The sequence below is a fragment of the Apostichopus japonicus genome, chromosome 18 (genome assembly GCF_037975245.1).
Source record: "Apostichopus japonicus isolate 1M-3 chromosome 18, ASM3797524v1, whole genome shotgun sequence".
In the NCBI taxonomy this organism is placed as follows: Eukaryota; Metazoa; Echinodermata; class Holothuroidea; order Aspidochirotida; family Stichopodidae; genus Apostichopus; species Apostichopus japonicus.
The window spans coordinates 14,596,638-14,614,866 of NC_092578.1; the positions used below are offsets into that span (position 1 = coordinate 14,596,638).

General features: G+C 37.5%; 1 protein-coding gene and 1 long non-coding RNA gene across 2 annotated transcripts in view; one reads left to right on the forward strand and one right to left on the reverse strand.

Moving 5' to 3' along the window:
- LOC139958444 (integrin alpha-8-like) overlaps positions 1-18,152 on the reverse strand; it is a 28,997-nt gene extending 10,845 nt beyond the window's left edge. Inside the window, exons 1-20 of the mRNA XM_071955527.1 lie at positions 17,856-18,152; positions 16,968-17,089; positions 16,313-16,398; positions 15,381-15,507; positions 14,282-14,343; positions 13,731-13,776; positions 13,439-13,516; positions 12,659-12,744; positions 11,519-11,634; positions 10,988-11,084; positions 10,230-10,338; positions 9,856-9,947; positions 9,199-9,289; positions 8,511-8,556; positions 7,371-7,472; positions 6,950-7,005; positions 6,182-6,333; positions 5,231-5,359; positions 4,332-4,393; positions 3,703-3,850 (exon numbers count right to left, since the gene is read on the reverse strand). Of these exons, the coding sequence (XP_071811628.1) occupies positions 3,703-3,850; positions 4,332-4,393; positions 5,231-5,359; positions 6,182-6,333; positions 6,950-7,005; positions 7,371-7,472; positions 8,511-8,556; positions 9,199-9,289; positions 9,856-9,947; positions 10,230-10,338; positions 10,988-11,084; positions 11,519-11,634; positions 12,659-12,744; positions 13,439-13,516; positions 13,731-13,776; positions 14,282-14,343; positions 15,381-15,507; positions 16,313-16,398; positions 16,968-17,089; positions 17,856-18,037 (1,989 nt within the window). The 5' untranslated portion in view covers positions 18,038-18,152. The remainder of the gene's footprint in view (positions 1-3,702; positions 3,851-4,331; positions 4,394-5,230; positions 5,360-6,181; positions 6,334-6,949; positions 7,006-7,370; positions 7,473-8,510; positions 8,557-9,198; positions 9,290-9,855; positions 9,948-10,229; positions 10,339-10,987; positions 11,085-11,518; positions 11,635-12,658; positions 12,745-13,438; positions 13,517-13,730; positions 13,777-14,281; positions 14,344-15,380; positions 15,508-16,312; positions 16,399-16,967; positions 17,090-17,855) is intronic.
- LOC139958474 (uncharacterized) overlaps positions 1,631-18,229 on the forward strand; it is a 94,797-nt gene continuing 78,198 nt past the window's right edge. The window contains exon 1 of the long non-coding RNA XR_011789802.1: positions 1,631-2,607. This is a non-coding gene — a long non-coding RNA (uncharacterized lncRNA). The remainder of the gene's footprint in view (positions 2,608-18,229) is intronic.

Consider the following 18,229-nt stretch of genomic DNA (forward strand, 5'->3'; position numbering starts at 1 on the left):
TTTTGGAAGTGAATTTCAATTATGCAAAGGCTACTGTCTGAGGCAATTGGTGGATTGTATGCAAGTGCCAAGAGTACATGTACAAGTGCAAAGTGCCAAGTGTACAAGTGTACATGTGTTTCGCATTCTTTACTCTCTTTGATTTGCTTCGTAGAAAGGAGGATGCCAATCATAATATGTTATCCACGTGCAAAATACTATTTCTTTGGCCAGTTGCCATGTTATTGGTTTATTTGGGTATCTGATACAGTTGGGTTGCATAGCCGATTGCAACCATCTCAGGAAAACAAGTTAGTAAGTGCTAATTGTTGTGGTATTTAATTAATCAACTATTTGTTTGTGATTCTTCAGCTGGCTAAGCCTATCTTTAGTACCTGATGTCATGGGTAATAATATTGCTACAGTTAACTCATCTACTGAGGACGATTAGTGAAATAAACTGAATTGAGCTGTATTTATGCACATGTTTGTTTCAATATACATGATACTGTAAAGGCCTATTAATAGGCGCTATAACATATCCGATGCGTCAGTGGCGGCGGAACCGGGGGGGCTTGGGGGGGCTCAGCCCCCCCAATGAAAAAGTTGAGGGGGCAAATGCATGATAAGCCCCCCCAATATTTACCAAGGCTCCGAAACGTGCATCTGCCCATTTTTCAATGCATACTTGTCGATCTGTCCGATGCACACGTATGCTATATAGGTGTAATAATTTTAGTAATTGCTGGGGGACCCTGGTCCCTCGGCCCGTCCCCTGGCTATAGACCACATTGTCACCCCAACCGCGTCTTCACGCCCCGTGAAAAGTGGAAGCAGTTAGTGTGAGTACCGGTAAGCGTAACACAACTTCGTCTTAGGCCAATGACTTGCCTCATTTCAGCCAGTTCTCCAACATCCCCTTACTTAGTGGCGGAGCGTCCATATATACAGTCAGGGGCGGATCCCCCCCCCCCTCCTGACGGACTCAAATGGACTGCTGGCGCCCTTTTCAGCTTTTCACTACTTTTAACTTATTCGCGATTATTGACTATTTTATTGCGCTCTCATATACCTATTGACATTTGTCATATTCTGTTGGTGTAATTTTCCGACAAAATGGCGACGACACCTATTTGTTCTCCGTTTATCTGCAAATTAGCAAGGCCCGGAAAGGGTCATTTCCTGCAATCTAGGGAGTAACTTTACTCAAAAATTTTCTGTACGCTCCGCGCCAACCTGTGGTGGCGCTCCGCTTAGATAGTGTCGAAAGCGCCCCTACAGACCATTCTTGCCCCCCCCCCTGACCAATACCCCTAGCTCCGCCACTGCCCTTACTACACTCAAAAACGTCTTTGCGAGTACACTACGAGTAATAGCTACTCTCTTAAAACACCATCGAATATACAAATTACAATGTTTTTACAGACTTTTACGTGCAATCTGAGAAATTGCAGGCTTGAGACCCATATTTTAGGGCTAGGTATTCGCAGCATAAAACACTCGGGAAGTGCCGTTTCCGGCCATCTGGGGGTTTGAAAAAACCCAAAATTTTCTTGTACGCTCCGCGCCAACCGATGGTGGCGCTCCGCTTAGATAGTCTCCACACATTAGCCCCCCCAATAATTTTTCCGTTCCGCCGCGCCTGCGATGCGTCCTACAGTAGCGTGAATGGTACAGATAGGAAGGAGAGCAAGAGAATATCGTTTTCATTGTTTTGTATATAAATATATTGTATATAAATATATTCAGTTCTTCATTGAAATGCATGCATTATCAATTAAATGATTGTAACTTTTGGCTTGACAAATATAGTAATTTATTCCACTTTTTATAGTTCAGTTCTTATTTTTTCAATAAGTGAATAGATATATTCATACTTATTTTGAAGGATGGGGATTTTCCAGCACTACAGCATATCAACATCTTTATACCGAAAATGTATCAGTACATGCTACAAAGTCATGTCATGTGCATAGTTTAGTGATCGTTACGAATATCGGTAAATTAAACCTGCAGGATTGGCAACATACCAATCTCTCTTACTTTCCATTGGCTGCCTCCACCTGCAATTAGCATTCTTTTCACAGACTTGTTATTTCCGGCAAGTTGCATGCGCGCGGTGGTAAGAACAAAAGAACCCCCAGCCTCCCAGGGAGAAAGTAATTCACATAACTAAATGCAATGTTGTTTTCTTTACAGTGTAAAGTTGAGTTCGTAACACTTTCCATTTTATACTGTCGATGTCTGAATGACGTGCGAAAAGTGTGTGGAATCTGATCGAACTGGGTGGAGCCCAGCTCCTGCAGAACTTGTGAATCTATATAATAATAAGGAATGCTAAGCAGAAAGGAAAGAATTTGTGTATAAGACGAGCCGTGTTTTTTTCTTGTGTTTTTTTTTTTGGAAAAAGTAATAAAAAGATAAACTAGTCGATGCCTCAGCCGATACATGAATATTTAATACGTTTGTGTACAACGAAACTGGAAAGATGGAGAATTACATTCTAAAAATGATAACAATGGCAGGAGTCCCGAAACTGTGCTTCTAAAGTTCTATGCTAAACGAATTATTTCAATGGGAGGGGAACGACGCTATTACTATGGAGTTGACGTTTTGCCATGGAGACAGGTAGGATTATCAACGAAATCATTATTAACCAATTCCATCAAGCTAGCTAACAGCATAATTATCTTACTTAGTCTTAGTATTAATTATTATGAGTGAAAACACCAGTTGCTTGCGTGCTTGCTCACAGATGTACCCTATGATTTCATTCACAATAGTATCAAAGTAACTGAAGCTAATTATTTAACCCCATCACAATATATATGTGAATATAAAACAGCCGGATAGGATGTGACGTCCTACGCAGTGATATTGGTAATGGTATTACAGGACATAGGAATGTGTGAGTGACTGCATTTTTAAAAACAAACTTAAAGTGTTTAAAACTATAGTTTACTAAGTACCTGGTTTTGGTTTAAGCATTGCCCCAATTATCTTTGTTAACAACGTTTATTTAACATATTATTTTTTTGAATATTTGTGTTGTATGATAATGATCCATAACAACGGCCCTCTCTGTAGACTGTAGTATTGGAAATATTTCATACCTTTTATTAAAAAATATTTCTTCTTCGTTTTAACCTTCAGTATACCAATGAAGTAAAAAAAAAGTAAAAGAAGTTCCTCTTATTGCTTTGACATAAAAAGTAAACGTCTATGTGAGGTGAGCTATTGTACATGTGCTAGTGTTATTGGTCGAAAATTATGATCCTGCATATAGCAAGCACAACAAAATAAATGCCAAATTTCGCAATTAAAGATACAGTGCATCTTTTTGAAGTAAATGGGTGAGATATATGTACTATAAGACGCAGAATATTGTACATCTTTGTGGACAAATGTCCTTTAGTGAACGGTCCTCTCTAAGATTCAAACCATCATTGTTATTGTTCTTGCCCCCCTGTATAGCATAGTAAATTAGATGAAGGTAAAATATGTAGGTGTGTAATTGTTTGTGTAATCAATGTTGAGTTGAAATAAAACAAATGCACCTCTGGTTCGCTGTGCTGAAGTATGGAAAGAGGAGAAAACGAAAAGTTGAACAAGTAATCGCAATTCTAGAATAACAGCCTCTCACCCAAGGAAATCACATTGATTTCTCTACTCCCTGAAGGGATGGAATTTGTTTTAATTTCCGCATTGGTGTGGCAAACTTACCGATTTTATGACAGTTTGTGCCGATAGCATCAGTGCTTGATGTGTTTCTACGTGTAATTTGGACTCGTATGCTTCATCGCCGGAATTCTCCACAGTCACTGTTAACTTAGGCTGTGATGTATCTCCCATGTGAAGCACAGACTTATCACTTCAGTCGTTTATATGAAGTATAAAAAAGAAGAAAGTTAGCTTTTCGTCCGGGAGTTGAAATCGCTTCCATGTTGACGAGAAAGAGTCTGTGCATAGGCAAAAAATTGTCATAAATACTCCCTACCCCCCCCCCCCCCACCACGCACCTCCCTTTCTTCTTTCTTCTTTCTAATTGTTCAGGTGGACCATTAGAAAGCTCTTTTACATACATGCTCTTGTTGTGTATGTAGTCCCATTCATATTATGCTGCAGAAAATCACGAGGTTATAGGAAGGAGAAGGGGTAGTCAAGTAATCTAATTATTCTTACAAATTCATCATTTACAGTTGAGTAATATATACTGTAGGCCTATTGCTGTGTAAACATTTAACACCCATTAACCTTTAAGACAGCTGAGGAATTTACATCATTGCATGGAAAATGTCAAACATATCTTGGCAACAATTTAACCCTTCCCTGACTCAATTCTCTATACATACCTTTCAACTGTCAGGCTTATGTTTGGAAAACATGTCTTTTCCAAGGAACAGGCAATCCGAATCTTGAAGAATATAAAGTAAGAAAAGAAACTATAAATCAACAATCAAGAAAAACAAACAAAACTGAAGGAAAATTAACCGGTGTTATAGAGTTCAAGGATGGCTGCGGGCTAAGGATTAATTTTGATTTGATGTAAAACCCCTTAAAAAAATCCATGTTGCTATCGTCCAGATTACAGCTTTGTACTATATTTGTTTCTTGCGAAACGATCCTTTTGCACATACAAAAAAAAAACAAATATAAGCGACTGGACTACTGAGTTAACACAAAGACCATTCGTCCAACACGTCAAAAACAGAACAACACAAAACTCAAATGAGAAAAACAAGACTGTCACATTTGCCTATTTGTTCCTCGCAAAAGCGGTTTTACGATCGAGAATTAGATGGATGCTGTATTCATGTTAACACGTCTGTTCAAAAGCCCGGGTGATGAATCACCCTCCCCATCCGCACTAGCCGGCAGAATTTTACAAAATAATTATAGGGTCATTACATAAAAAATAAACATATATGGGCAGTACAACCCAAACAGTCGAAAATTTGTCAACAAATATAACACAAATTTGAATCTAGGCACCCTCTATTTACCAAATTTTCTCAAAAGAAAGAGGCCCCATCTCCTTCGACCCCATACCTGGACGACACAACATCTCCCCCCCCCCCCCACCTTTCGCCCTTGCTGCTCAAACTTAAAGGCTGTTGACGAAACCAGAGGGAATTGGAGGAAAAAACAGGCAAGAAACAGCATCAAGTATTCAGCTCATAGTGGGAAGGAAAATGGCATTGTGGATACTCAGAGCACTTCACTCTACATAGTCTATATTACTGATATATACCTGTTTTTTTAATGTTCGAGTCTCTCCATCCACCACAGGAGCTATTTCACCCGGAGGAAGGTCGATCTCTGTATTAGGAATAGCCACGACCTGAACCACAATAGGATCTACTTTATCGATTATTTGATCCTTAAAAGAGAAGAAAATCGTCGAAAAGTAAAGAATATAAAGGGGTCACAGGACGACACATATTGCTCCAGCCAAATTCTCGAATGCGGTCCCCATGGTTGGGTTTACCTGGCTAATCGAGCTCTGGGTTGCATCATGCTTGGTGGGTTCCTCGTGGTTCTAACATCTGTATACCCATCCCCAGTTTCGAAATAACCGTACACAATTCTTATCTGAAGTAAATTACTTTTGACGTCACCGTCTACTACACAACCCGAGTGCCGAGGGAATGTCTAGTTTTTCGAAACAACACGACATACATATTACAGGGAACTCAAACCTTATAATACTTTCTACATTCTCTTTTTATTCAACCCTTCACCCTGAAACCAGTGCCATCATTAGCCCATGTTAATTAATTAAAATCTTCAATATTTTAGGTTCAGCATTTTAAATCCCCTCTCCATTACAAACTATAAAATTATTTGAAATAAATACAAAAGGAAGCACATGTGGCTGAATCATTTCATATTTAGATTTGACCAAGTCTTCGGTATTACGTGTGAACAAATATAAAATCTGTGATATATCCCAAATGAAGTTACATTTTTCTTACCTGTTTGTTGACTTTGTTCATAACAGTGATCTTTATTACGTTGACAATGATGGCTGACGCTGTATCTCATGCGTTTCATAAAACTTCGACTGCGCATGCACGTAGGACCTATAGCAGCACTTTGTATATACGCGTGGTGTACGAAAGAAAAGGACTGAATTTGGGTTCCAGTTCTACGATAAGTACTGCGATCCATATAATAGGATATGAGTGACGCTTAAACTAACCTTTAAAACTGCAGTAAGAGTTATTGAGAATTCCACATCCTTTGAGATAACTCGGTCTGCTAAGTTAATCATTCTCGTGTAGTTACCCTCATCATAAAATTCAGCTCTGTGTTTCACTTTTTCTGAATCTACCGTAATCTCCAAAGAGAATTCTGTACAAAATATTGAAAGAAAAAAGAAAATCCGCTATTTCATCTCTGTAATATAATGAGGACTATAATATTTCAATTGTTAGATATATAACATATTTATTGTGTTAGGATATCATATCCCAGCCAGTCTTTTAAAGTAAAGACCACCAGTTCTTGATCCCAAAATATGCTTCTAGTGGAATGATGGCCACTGATGACAATATTGTACAAAGCATTTTGCTTTCACTGTGACAGAATTGTCCTTCAGTTTCAGTTAACACTCTTGAATTGTCTGCAATTCCGAATCAGAAACAGACAGTTCAAAGAAGTAAACTTTCTTCAGCTTTATTACCAGTACTAATGACTTCTCTGTGTTCAGGATAAGTATGCATGGTGTGTTGTTTAACATATATGCATGGTTGTAATGTAGGTCACGTCAGGTGCTGTTTACTTCATGAAATTATGATTGATATTGTAGTACGGTAAACTTTAGGTGAAAACTGTTCTTTTACACAATTCATTATGTATAGGCCTACTGTATTATAGCAAGCAGAAATGCATCCAAGACAACTGTGTTCATTATGACGTCACACCACCTTTAATAGTACATGTGCTTTGGTGAACATTTAGTACTCACTGTGTGTATCTGGAGTCCCTTTTCCTTCATATTTCATATTAATTGTCACTTTAAACCTGAAAAAACACGTGATGAAATAGAAAATAATGTATCATGTTTTGAAGTCGATGTAACTAGATCGGAACCACTTAAGCCTAGTATAATCACCCATTTACATTTTTATTTGAATGGTATAGTGTAACCCACATAAGTTTTGTTTTAAGCCATCCATGCCTTGCAAATAAAACGAGATTTAACAAATAGGGAGTTGTAACACCCGGTCCCTGAAGATAAAATTAAAATGCCATTTGTCCGACATATAGTCATAATCTTTTGACAAGACTTGTAATATTTTATTTAACATTGACTGGCTGATAATGAGTTCTACTATTTTTTCTTTGTCTTTAATATGAACACAAACGACCATAGCCGGTCTACTTACCCACTTACAGTCTTGTTTTCAATATTTATATTATCATTTTTCAAATCCGCCGCCTCTGGGTCAAAGGTTATTTGAAGCAAAGGACGTATGATCGGCCTCGTACTACAAAAGAGGAAACGATGATATATTTGGCATGTACGCAGTGTATAGGTATAACCAGGGAGTTGTTATGGAACATAACAACTCCCTGGTATAACGTTATGTTATTAGTAGGCCTATATATGTTACAGATGAGCGGCGAGCGAGAGTTTGAATTAGAAGATGCACAAATATACACCTCTCAGATCAATCGTGTCCTATAAGAACTATAATACTGTATCAATGCTAAGACTGTCTTTCTCATGGGAGATTAGAACAGAAAAAAAATCAAACACAATAGTAACATGTCACACCCACACCACAATGTGCGCACAATTCAAACATTCGACCGCACACTGAGCACTACTACAGTGCGACACCGTTCACGCGTCCCCTGAGATCATCCCACAGGGTACAGCCACAGTTAATCAGCGCATTAAACATGATCAACAACATTATCCTTGCAGATTAACGCAATTGGGCGGAGAGGGGGAATCCAAATGTAAATGCATCGACACAACGTAATGAATTTCTAGCCCAATTCAAACTCATTTCAATCAATCAATTGTAACAATCATTACAAAAGAGATATTATTAAAAAAGTAATAGTGAGAACATCAACACTGACAATAAACAATATGAGAACAGACCTGTATTAAATCACAAAATATAGAGCGTATACAGTGGAAAGATAATTGAATGATCGAGGAGCCAACTCCCCCTCCCCCACCCACCTAATTCCGCCCACCCAATCCCGCCCACCCCACTGTGTAACTGTACGATCTCTACGAAACCAGGCTACAGTGAACTATGGACAAATTAGATAAAACTGAAACATTAGAAATACATCCTTCAAATCGCAGGACCAATTATTTATACTTGTACGTTCGAGCGCGTTAGTAATGTTCGTTTCCAATTACCAGTCCCTGATGAGATCATGAACTTGCAAGGCACTCTATACTATATTCATATATAATATATATACATACATACATAAATATATGCCTAATGAACCTACCGTATTCTACATAAAAGTAAACTTATCATATATTTTGTACTTACCGAACGACTAGCACTTTATCGGATGTGTAATCCCCAACTATTAAGTCTGAAAATATTTGATAAAATACCACAAAAATTGTACAGTAATTGTAAATTTGTGATTCCTTCAATCATTTAGCCATATTTATAGTAATAAACAGACCGAAAATTCCTCAAGTTGCAATCCAAAGATTTTCTTGAAAGTTATAATGTTTGAAGGCAACTTAGTATAGTGAACCGAGGAAAAGCAACTCTTGATACATTGATCAGTCTGTCTCACAAAAAGAGAGTCCTTGAAAGGAATTCATGACAACGTTATAAGGATGCAATTGTCACACATCGAAAGTTATATTTGAGAGCAAAAGATACGAAGTCGACAGAAGCTACGATTAGCTTCTACAATCATTGGCAGACATAATTGAAAAATGATTTGGGAAATAATTGAAAAGTGTATAATTTTGGAATGAAAAAAAATTAAGATAAACAAGAAACATTTTAGCATTTACATTAATGATAATTTTATGAGTATGCTAAAATATTGATATATAGACACTTTCCCGCTCCCATATATATACACTTCTATCCTCCTCTTTTTTGTCCCCCTCTTCCTCTACCAACTCGCCAAAAGAGAGATTTATCCTTGCCATATATATCCCTCACGTTGACTACACGTTGTACTCGAAGAAGCTAAATAATAGTACAACTTTACCTGGGTATGTGTTTTTATCAGCATCCCTGCCCCCTCTTATGAAATATCCAAAACTTTTGAAAGATATACCAAAGTCTTTTGGACGGAGAACCTGAAAAAAAAAATTCTTAATCAAAGTATTTTAAAGGTACATGATTGTAGGTATATTGCACCCAGTTGGGACAATTGTCAGTACGAGCAGAATGAATATCATGTTTGTATCAGATCAAGTTTAGGAACTGTTTGTACTGTCGACACCAGTGCTTTGAGAGCATGATATTGGAGTACAGTTTAGAGAGGTATTAGCATTACGAAATTGTCACAACTGGCTGGGTATTGATTTGGAGAAATGGATATTCATAAGGATTGCGTTCAGTTAGTTTAGAAGAAGTGACTGATTTGAGCATCTTAAACAATATTATATTACGTTTAAAATTTCTCGAGAAAAATATAAAATTGATGACAAAATATGTTCCTATGACAGCTATTTTGGTGTTGTATTAAGACATATAGGCTAAGAAGAGATCGTGACGTCAATATGCAAATTCAGTTTTATTAAGTAAGATTTTCGTTATTGAAAAATGATTTGTTTTAATCGAGGATGGCAGGGGATTAGGGAAAGACAATATAGGAAACTACAAAGAAGAAACGAACTGAAGAATACTGCTTTAATCTTACCTGTGTTGCAAGTGTGTTCAGTTTGTCACCCCTCCTACCGTGGTAAATAAAGACCGCACCATCGCCATCATAGGGAGCCCCCACCGCTACATCTGTCGAATGAATAAAACTATGTCAGATGATTAATTCATTCGACAGTTTGATCGAACCTTTCAAGTGTAGGATAAGACCGACATTGACCTCATTTGAGGTGAATTGAAATAAAAAACAATGTTATTATTCGCTAAGTATAATAGGCTACTTCTGAATTTTGTTTTATGAAGAGGTGAAAGGGTAATATGAACTTAATTTACGATAGCAATCGCTACAGAATGTTAACTATTGCAGGTAAATACTAAGGACTAATTTCAAACAGAAATTAACCGTCAACTTGCCGTTTACTCCATCGTCGTTGATATCTCCTATAGCGGTAACCGATAAACCGAATCGACCGTTCGTAACCTTACCGTTTATCACGGTTTTAGTGTCTGATGGCAGTTTTCTCTGAAAAGAGATTGCACAGATATTGTTATGAATCCAAAACTGAATAGTTTTGATAATTACGTACGATATGGCTTCCATGTCTGCTTTACAACCGCATTTCTCCATCTACTAACTAAAAACCATTACATTCAGTCAGCTTTACATCATACCCACATTCTAAAATTCCTGCATGTATTTCATGTCGTACGACAGTGACAGTAGCCAAGCATGACGGCGGGGGTGGCTTGAGAGGCGAGATTGGGTGGTCAGGCGGGGCTACAGCGTCTAAGCACTGGGTCAATTTGGGGCACAGGAAGAATGGAAAGGGGGATCTAAGGAGATTATATTATTTTCCATATTATTTCATTCTTATAGGAAAAACTGAATGGTGCAAAAAGAGACAAAGTGACAAACCTTAGTTCAAAGGCCCGACCCGGTTTTCGATGCATTTGATAGAAGTTAAACGTCTCGTTAAATATGATCTACTGACGTTCACTGAGTTACACAACGATCAACAGTGAAGCGACAAACAAGTCGATTCATTATTGCACAACGTAAAACTTCGGTTATTCTAGATCGGTTACTCTAAATCTAGATATGGTCCTTTCGGAAACAATACTAAATTCTTCAAATCCAGCATTGTTTTAGAGGGACATAAATAGCTAATTACCGCTGCATTCTGGTAGAAAACATGTATTTGCCCCACGTTGATTTTATTTTGTGCCTTGTTCCAAAATGAGGGCGCCCCAACAACAATGTCATCGAATCTGTTGGGGGAGGCAAAATGAACTTTCGGTTGAAAACATTTTGAATGTTACCTTATCAATGCCTAATCAATTTATATTGAACAAATTTATATTAATATAATAATTGTACATAATAAAGTGGGTGGATGAACAGTTGTAACGTCAATACGTTTCAGAGAAGCGTAATAATTGTCTTAAACGATTTCATGCAAATAAAGCCCTCCCCAACCCCCTCCCCCTCCCCCTAATAAAACACACCCTCCACACCCAATGTACAATGTTTAATCTACTGTTGATCTCTGAACAATGCTTCCCATTCTACCGGCTTGGATCGCCTCGAACTCCTTAACTTTTACCAGCATACATGTAAATGTTCATTTCCTTTTTAGTGATATATCCTTATTTATATAATACTTATTTTGAAATCTTAATTTAGTTATATATTATGTATTTACCCATCGTCATTGAAGTCTGCAACGGCTAGACTGTATCCAAAATAGCTGCCGAGCTCTTCACCAATAAGAGACCCAATTTGCTTGAGGTTAACTTTTCCTTTTTTGTATATAAACACCTTCAGAAAAGAAGTAAAAATGACTGATACTTTGAGTCGCCATAGCCATCGTTATCGTTTTCGTCATCGGCAGTGACGTTGTCATTGTCATTACCATTACCATCGTCTTCGTCATGCCATCGTCATCATCGTCATCGAAATATTCACCGCCATCGTCATCTCCTTATCATCGTCATTGTCATCGTCGTTGTCATCGTCGTCGTTATATAAGCAATGCCATCGTCATTGCCGTTTTCGTTGTCATGGATGGTGAAAACAACCTTCCACAAATTGTGAGGGTCGTGAAAAATGTATTTCCTTTATGAAGCTTGCTGAATTCCAGTCCAACGACTCTTTCATGCTTTCTGAGCATCGATTTTTGAGGGGTGCACGCATGGAGCCTAGGGGTTTTTCATAAAGGAAGCAGCTGAGTCGTGGGCTTAACACTTTGTGGACCGATGGTATTAAGGGTTTATTGGACTTAGCTGTGTTCGTCATCTCGAATGGGGTGTATTGGACTTGTTCCGTTTTGCTTTTTTCTTTTGATTCGCTACCGACTTGCCTGGACAGGAAGTAGGAGAGTGGAGGGGTTTTATTCCCACTCCACACCTCCCCTGGATGCAATAATTCCCTTTGCTTTGGTCGGGTATTAGCAAAGTACGTAGTCACGTGTATCCATTCATAGTATACGGACTAAAGATTATAGTCTGTTAAAATGTTATATACTTAATGCTTAATAATATGTAATGGTAAAAGAATAATGGTAAAAGAATAATACACAGAGACAGAAGCAGAATAACAAGACTTCTCCTCAAGCTACAATGATGAAGAAATTTACTCTGATCTGTTCAGTCCCAATACTGATACACTTATTCATTATAACCAGTGATTATATGTATTGTACTTGTGCATAATACACAATTTAAAGGTTAGAGGCTATGTTGGTTAGACCAACCGGTTAAACAATCCCTGCTATAACTGAACGCTGCTATAATATCCTAACGGATGGTAGTATATAACTTATTTATAATATTAGTTATATTACCATGCCGAAAAGAGAAGCAGCTCTCGGACTACCGGTGACGTAACTTAGGCCGCGACCCGTGAAACGACCATAACCCACTGCATATCCTACACGAAGAATAAAAGTAACATAATAATGAATTATTTTAAGGCAGTTATAGATATTGAAAAATACGAAAATCCAAACTGATTTGAATCAATTACTGATATTCTCTAAACCCAGCAGCCTTGCATGGGGACTTAAATCACGTGACTATGACATTTAGTATCACGAATCTATTGACAAAACGTACACTTCACATGATCTTAAACGAAAGAAGAAAACGTAAAATATTGTTGGTTATAAACGTGCAGGAACGGTATCACTATAATAACAGATTTATTTCTAATTACATCGACAATTTTCTCTTACTTTGACAGATTGTAAAGTTCCCCTATAACATTAACTTTCAGTACTGTTATACCTCTTGTCAGTTTGGAAAGGAATTTCGATAGAAATTGGCTCATACATCCGGAAATCCCTTCCCAAGCTTCATCAATTTCCAAAAGGTTCGACTGATGGTTAACATCAATTCGTCCAATAATCAACACTAAAGACATGAACAAATGTAAATACATCACAGAAACCAGTTTCAAAAACCAGATACATATGTGAATAATGCGCCATAAACAGAAAAGTCTCGACATGACCAGGTAGTACTTGTCGTCTGATTATCAACCTATAGTACTTAGAAACAGCCATGAGCCATGTCAATGTAATTTAAATAATTGAAGATGAAAAATCGTATAACCTTCATCTTACCTTGTAAACTGCCGTCAAAAGCCACCTCTCGTTCTGGTGCGTTTATAGTTTTAGACTGGGTTTGAACAAAGATATTTCCTGTAAGAATGAAACACATTTTTGTTTCTCTTTCTGCCGCCACATTGTAGCCTGGGATAAGGGGGAGGGGTAGAATGAGAACCCATATGTTTAGTGCCTATACCCGTGGAGGCTTAGAAAGAATGAAGGGGTGGTGGGTGTTAGGGCGTTCATGTTATCAATTATCTCGTAAAATTTTGCATGTATGCTGTTGCATGACATTTTGCTTGCTTACCTTGATGTCCATATGACCCCGGTGTTCCGAGAATAAATTTACCCTCCTATATAGAAAAGGAAAATATGTTGAAATGCATTCGTTTAATTTGACAACGAGGTGTTATCGAAGTACATCGTGAGTGAATAAAACAGTCTTATATGTTTTTAATATCTCATCAGGATTTGTTCCTTTTATACTGTTCATGGATCGATGTTTTTGAGATACCATGAATGCAATAATGCTTAACTGTTTAAAAAAAACCAGGAGCTTTAATTGGCTGTTAACTTAAACGAGAGCAAATAACTTGAAAAAGGCGGATGCATGGTTGGAGGGGGGGGGGGTAATACTGCTTTAGTGACTTAACATTCTAGTACTAATTCCTTCGCTAAATAATAAACAATATTCTAATAAAGAACTTATAAAGCTCATTTTCTTTACAATCTCACAAACACTTTATTTGCCCATGCGCAAAGCGGCTTTAGGACATGAACAATTTTGATTTCAAGGGAAGCTCCACTGTTTACACTTGGCAACTGAGAAAAAAGTAGATGAACTGAAAGTTTAAATACCGATGTTAAATCGCCATCCATACCAGCTTGACAACCGCTTCCCACGATAAAAGGAGCACGCCCTGAAAATCAAAATTATGAAAGAAAAGTAGGCAGCATCCATTATCTACGGAAGCGTAGAAGGGACATGCTGAAGAAAGAGTAACAAACTCGTCAAAATGACACAATTCAAAAAAATGACGTTTTGCCGAGTTTAACAACTGGTCAAAACGACAAAATCATTAAATTTGCCGAGATGCAACAAGTCGTCATCATGACAAAATTTCGAAAATTGACGTTTTGCCGAGATACAACAAGTCGTCAAAATGACAAAATTCTGAAAATTGACGTTTTGCCGAGATACAACAAGTCGTCAAAATGACAAATTCTGAAAATTGACGTTTTGCCGAGATACAACAAGTCGTCAAAATGACAAAAATCTGCAAATTGTCGTTTTTCCGAGATACAACAAGTCGTCAAACTGACAAAAAACTGAAAATTGACGTTTTTGCCGAGATACAACAACTCGTAATTATGACAAAAATCAGATTGTTGTCGTTTTGACGATTTGTATCTCGGCAAAACGTCAATTTTCAAAATTTGGTCATTTTGACGAGTTGTCGTATCTCAACAAAACGTCAATTTTCAGAATTTTGTCATTTTGACGACTTGTTGTATCTCGGCAAAACGTTAAGATCCACCATGTCCCTTCTTCGCTTCCGTAATTATCTATGTCGTTTATTATTATTAATGAAAATGGGGGGGGGGGGGTGAAGAGTGAGGCGATTTATAGATTTTGATAGACCATTTGCAGGGGAGACCATTTCAATGAATATTGTTCAATATTGTTTCAAAAGTGGCCAAACATAGCACAATTTGCTTGAAAGCACCCTCCATTTTACCACTTCTCGGAACTTCTCTTCTGATCCCTTCTCAGAAGAACATAATAACGTCTCAGCCCCCACCCCCCTCAGTACAAAATAATGGTGTTTGTACCCTTCTCTGATTGCTGTGTTAATTGTCGGATTTATGTTAATATTATTTCATCTACAATACGATTTCCAAGCCAAAATGTCAGCTTCAACTAATACAAAATACAGAATTCTATTGTATAGCTTACTGTCGGTAGTTTTCGCTGGACATACTATTTCATGATTCTTCTGTGTAAAATTTTCGCTCGAAAAGAAACATTTTCCACAAATTGCGATGAAAGAGGGTAGTATTGCTTTGTAGAACGGGGCACAACTCTGTGTGCAAACAGGAGAAATAAAATATAATGGTGGATAAAAATACATATAAAACAATTATCACATGTGCACTCTGCTGTCGTGTACGTGTTTATACCGATACAACTCTGTCCTAAACGTATACTGTTTTCAAATCTTGTTTACAGCGGGATTTGATTACGACAGCATGCATGGTGAGAATTAGCTCGTCTGCAGCTCAGTATATGTACTGCAAGCATGCATATGTAGGTGATGACTTTTTAAACAGAACTTAAATTAGCCTATTATTTGCAAAAAAAAGGTAAATTCCTCTAGAAAAGAAGTATCTCATTATCTATTTTTAATGTCAATGTAGCCTATATGTTACGTGTGTTTGTTTAGGCCGTGTGTAGGTTTATTTTGTAGGTTGTCTGGTTGACCCTTGATACGTCACACTTACACTACCCGTCTATCTAAGATTTTTTTTTTTTTTTGGAAATATGATTCTAACCGACTGGTATACTATTGAAGACGTTAGGCTATAATATACGGCATTTATAAAATATCTTGTTTATGTATTCGTTACACACAAAAGGTTTACCATAGTCTATTATCAAACCACTGAGTGTTGTCTAAGCGTTTGTGATCATAAAATAAGGTTAAACTCTCTATACGAATGACAAATTTAACTTAAATGGACGATTTGGTAAACAAAAAAGTGGTAGAAATTCTAATATGGCCACAAATTTTCAAATGTATAGACAACACACTCTTCGGACTTGCTGAAACAGTTACTGCAATATTTGTTTATGATTTTACTCTCGATAACATATCAAAAATTGGTTACCATGACGTCACCATTGGGTCCGGCACTTCTCACCGTGGCTCCCAACCACTGATGAGATTTATTGCTGACGCTTCCTTTGGAATCGTCTGGAAAGAGATATTTGTTATAGAACTATTGATCAATCAATCAATCAAATATGCGAGATAGGATGTAATGTTCACTCAGGTTTTATGCGAGAAAGAGATATTTGTTCAATTTTGTTTTGGTAAGGGAAAGTATAGAGAAACTATTTTGTCGGATCATTTGAAGTCAGCTTTGTCGTTTGCTCAATCTCCTCCTCCCTCATATTGAACCCTTTTCCGGGCGAGCCCTGTCCCAAAGGAGGGGAAGATTTAAGAGCTTTGTCGTTTGCTCAATCTCCTCCCCCACATTGAACCTTTTTCTGGCGAACCCTGTCCCAAAGGAGGGGAAGATGGGCAGGGATTGAGGTAAGGGTATATATATGTCATTGCACTGTATGTACGTCTGCTGTTGAATTTTTAAAGAGATATCCTCATGCCATGAAAAGTGCCAGAATGTATTTGCAAAAAGTGGGAGAAGTGGGTGGGGTCAGATGGTAATGGGCCTAATGGCGTAACATCATTAATTAACATAGGCCTCATTCATTGAGTAAATGTATGATATTTTACTTCTTAAGTTATTCAGTGACACTTACCAAGGGTAATGTAGGTACATGTCACATTGACATACGGTGGATTTAATGGACATTTGTACACCGCTCCAGACTGGGAAACTCCATTTATTCCATTATCTTGCAAAGGAGCTCCAATAATTAACCTACATACAATAAGAGAAATAGGAATAACTATTTTTCATGAAAGCTATTATTCGATAAAGTGGCACCACACCGTACATACTACAAAACAAATTGCGAGATTTGTGGATGATTCCCGTCTTTAACTAAATGGTGGCATGATATTTGGGAAACTGACACTAGAAAGATAGGTTATGTATATATTATGTAGGGCTATGTTGTGTTCTGGTTTCTACGTGACGTCACTCACCATGTCCCGAGCCGGCATTGTTATATTTACGCTTGCCGAGATATGTTACTTGTTATAGTCATTTACAAAAATGTCACATCACAATTCGATTTGTGGAATTATATGTTTACGTATTTGCATTTTAATCACCGCATAATTATAATCTATGATTAGGCAAGGTAATATCATATCGGTCTACTGACTATACTCTATAGAGCTCATTGCACAGTTTACAATAAACCCACTTCACAATCAGCCTTAAACACTGCCCAGTCTCCCAAAATAGAGAGATACATACCAGAATGTGAACAATAAGTAACAGTAACAAGTAACCAGGCGTGTGCTAAATCGTCTTTCCCTTCCCATGATCCTGTCACCCCACACCCTGCTACTCCACCCCAATTTATTTGCAGAACATAAAGACTCATCTGCATGAACTGATAGTGGTGTAGCGCTACCTTACATCAGCTGTAGGGAGGATAAATTTCGTGGGATAAAGCAAGTTGGTCGTTCACCGTTTTTCAGCGTAATATAAAGTATTCATGTAGTTTTCTACTTACATATTTTCCGAGCCTTCTGTATGAACGTCGGCAGAAAATCCAAAGTACGTATCACGTGAAGTTGCATCAACGGTGATAGGTGAGTGAATATCCAGGTTATAACCGAAGACGATAGTTAAAAATGTAAATAAATTAAATACAAACAAAGTCAGGCAAAATATACGACTCTTCACATTTGCCATTTTGTTTGATTAGTTGTAAAATTGTGTCCTTTGAGAAAATGAGCTGTAAATAAATGTTTACTGCGTCTCAGTTCAGAGCGGATAGTTTGTTGTTCCTGTTTAACGACTACACAAAGAATGAATGACCGATTCGTCTGTAAGCTAGAGCTTGGTTAAACACCATTTGGCAATATGGAACGCAAAAAGGGTCAC